Source organism: Haplochromis burtoni, unplaced genomic scaffold (assembly GCF_018398535.1).
Source record: "Haplochromis burtoni strain Fernald_Lab_line unplaced genomic scaffold, NCSU_Asbu1 Contig_652, whole genome shotgun sequence".
NCBI lineage: Eukaryota > Metazoa > Chordata > Actinopteri > Cichliformes > Cichlidae > Haplochromis > Haplochromis burtoni.
The window spans coordinates 24,779-28,090 of NW_024583013.1; the positions used below are offsets into that span (position 1 = coordinate 24,779).

Sequence of the window (3,312 nt, forward strand, 5' to 3'; positions counted from 1 at the left end):
TTAATAGTGTTGAAATCAAATCCGACAGTGTTAATTTGGACATGCTGGATTTGCTGTGTATGACTGTAGCCCTAAATAAGAAAAAAAAAGTAAAAAATCAATAAGCAGTCTACCTGTGCACATAACCCAGTCTATGGACTGAGTCAATAGCCATAACCATCTCTGCCAAGTAGAACTGAGCCATGTCCTCAGGGATCCGATCCTCAAATTTACTGAGGAGAGTCAGCAGGTCTCCACCTACATAATAATCCATCACCAGGTACTGAGTGAGAAGGGATTGGAAGGTTGTGAAAATTAGTAATCGGATTCAAGTTAAATATAAAATGCTAAAATGTAGACAACACATTTGTAAAACATATTTATCTGATTGACCATGTATAAACATACCAGGTAGTTATCATCTTGAAAGGCATAGTGCAACTCTGTGATCCAGCGTCTGTCACCCCTTAACAAAACTTCCCTCTCTTCTTGGTAACATGCTGTCTGTGTAAAGCATGAAGAGAACTCGATGCCAGACAAATGAAAAGCAGCAGGCAGAAAAATATAATGCTGAATTATCAATAACAAAAACCTTATAGATTTAAAGTTTGAGTCCCCATTATGTTGTCATAACCCTATTCTTAGTGTTGTGAATGTGAGGTTATCTGTGCTTGTGTACCTCTCCTCGCCTCAGCATGTCCCACTTATTCATAATCTTCAGAGCATACACTTGTTGTGTGTTTCGCATCTTTGCCACTGCGACCTGTGGTAGTGACAAGACCAAAAGCAGCACAATAACCACTTAAACGATTGCATGCACAAAACGAGAAGACTGTCATAATTGGTGATTTGTCTAAAACATTCTAAGAGTGAGAGATGGTCGTGTTCTGTATCGAATTATGTACAAATGAAACATTGCTTATTGGAATATTTGAGTGTTTTGACAAACACTCATTCACCTGCCAAATATCAGAATACTTCTCTGTATAATAGCTCAAAGCATTGCTTTGGGGAACTTTTTTTTGTTCTTTTGGTTGCTCTTTTTCAATTCAGTTTGTTCAACTGAGTTCTATTTATATAGTGTCAAATTACAACAACAGTGTTGCCTCAAAGCATTTTATACTCTAAGGTAAAGACCCTGCAATTATACAGAGAAAACAGAGAAAACCCCAACAATCTGATCACCCCCTAGGGGCAAGCACTTTGGCAACAGTGTGAAGGAAGCCAGACTCAAGGAGGGGTAGTCATCTGCTGCAACCAGTTGGAGGTGAGGGGAGTAAGACAGTAAGAGAGCCTGATGATTAATAATAACTACCTGCAGAGTGTTGTATAAACACATAGTGAGTAAAAAGAGATGAATGAAGAATTCTCAGTGCATCATGGAAAGCCCCCAGTGGCCCAAGCCTATTGTAGAATTAATTAAGGGAGGAGTCAGGGTGACCTAATCTAGCCCTTACTATATGCTTTGTCAAAAAGGAACATCTTAAGCCTAATCTTAAAAGTAGAGAGGGCATTTGTCTCCCAAATCCAAGATGGTTTCACAGAAGAGGGGCTTGAAAGCTAAAAGCTCTGTTTGCAATTCTGCTTTTAAATATCCTAGGAACAGAATCAGAATCAGAGAGACCTTATTTATCCCCAAAGGAACTCCAAGTAAGCCAGCAGTCTGAGAGTTAAGTGCTCCTTTGGGGTGATATGGTACTATGAGGTCTTTAAGATAAGATGGGGTCTGATTATTCAACACTTTGTATGTGTGGAAAAGGTTTTTAAATGTGATTCTGGATTTAACGGGGAGCCAATGAGGAAAAGCCAGGATTAGCAAGATATGCTCTCTTTCTAGTCCCTGTCAGTACTCTCCATGCATGTAATGAATTACAATTGTTCAGCCTACAAGTAAAAAATGCACGACCTAGTTCTTCAGCATAAATCTGAGACAGGATGCTTCTAATTTTAGAGATATTGCACAAAGATATTGCTGTGTTGGTGCATGGCAATTAAGAAGAAGTAGGTGGCAGAATTATATCCTTAAACATAGTTTAAGAACAAGATCCAGAGTGTGATTAAAGTGGTGGGTTAGTTCTATTCTGTTTTGAGCAAAGGCAATTGAGCCTAATAATCAATTAAAGGCCATCTTGATGCTGCCATTTTCAGTATCTGCACTGATGTTTAATTCACCAACAATAATTATTTTCTCTTAGCTGAGCACTAAATCAGATAAGAAAGTCTGAGAAGTAAAGTACAAAAGCCCAGGTGGATGATAGGTAACAACAAATAATAAAATAATAATACTTTAACCCTAAGTCCTCAAAAACACATCCACCTTTGATCCTCGAGCCAAAAAACGGCCACGCCCAAAAAAGTGCTATAAAAATGTTATATATTAATATTTTTTTTCCACTTTAAATGAGTCAGTCTTTTAAAACTACTTCTGCCTGAAATATATAAAGTTTTAATTATATTTCGGGGGTTTTAACCCTTTAAATCCCATTTTCTTTACATGAGCGCACTGGTTTTTTAGCCGAAAAAAACAAAAAACTTAAAAATTTTCCAGAAAATACATTTGAAGTAATATTTGATTGTTATTATAATTAGGCCTTTATATGGGACAAAAATTGCCACCAACATTCATTTTGATCCATCATTTTTTTTTTTTTTTGCAGGGGCAGTAAATATCATGTTTTCACATTTTTCCACCCAAATCTTATTGCCTTGTTGTTTTTTAAAAAAAAATAGAAAAAAAATATGTAAATAAAAATACAAGATCACTTTGAACCAGAAAAACATTTATTTTAGAAGGATAAACTTCAACATTTATGTTGTTGGGAATGTAGAAATGTCATTTCCTCTACTGCCAGACTGGCTCGATTTATGTCCACAATATAGTCCACACAGTCACTGTAAAATGAGACGCCAAGGAGGTTGTGGAAGCCACCGATTTATTCTCCTCCTGCAGGAGTAGGTGCCAACAACCTAACAAAAAATGAAAACAAAACAAAAGAAAAAAAACCTGTGTATATTTTGGACAAGAATGGGCAAGAATGAAAAAAATGCGTGCGTAACTGACACGTAATGACACGTACCTTTTTGCCCAAATCTTTATACCATATTTCACCGGCTTTTTTGGAATGTACTGCCTGAAGCTGCACCTGCCTCTGAATGGGACGAGTTTTTCATCCACACAGGTCTCTGTCTGGACACACAGCATCTGCAGGTGGTGCGCCCACACTATGAAGGCAGCCATCTGGCAGCCGTTGGTAGGGATGGGTATTGATAAGATTTTAACGATTCCGATTCCATTTTCGATTCTGTTTAACGATTCGATTCTTTATCGATTCT

The 3,312-nt window shown here is 37.4% G+C and overlaps 1 protein-coding gene across 5 annotated transcripts in view; it reads right to left on the reverse strand.

Annotated features, from left to right (window-relative positions):
- LOC102297706 (DM1 protein kinase) overlaps nucleotides 1-3,312 on the reverse strand; it is a 92,433-nt gene that overhangs the window by 24,242 nt on the left and 64,879 nt on the right. For 4 of the 5 annotated variants that reach the window (XR_006053156.1, XM_042215061.1, XM_005950809.3 and 1 more), the window contains exons 3-5: nucleotides 659-742; nucleotides 388-483; nucleotides 114-262 (exon numbers count right to left, since the gene is read on the reverse strand). Coding sequence is in view for 4 of the 5 variants with exons in the window: in XM_042215061.1 (XP_042070995.1) it covers nucleotides 114-262; nucleotides 388-483; nucleotides 659-742 (329 nt within the window). In the remaining variant the exon portion in view is untranslated. The remainder of the gene's footprint in view (nucleotides 1-113; nucleotides 263-387; nucleotides 484-658; nucleotides 743-3,312) is intronic. The other variant, XM_005950810.3, reaches the window with a different exon arrangement.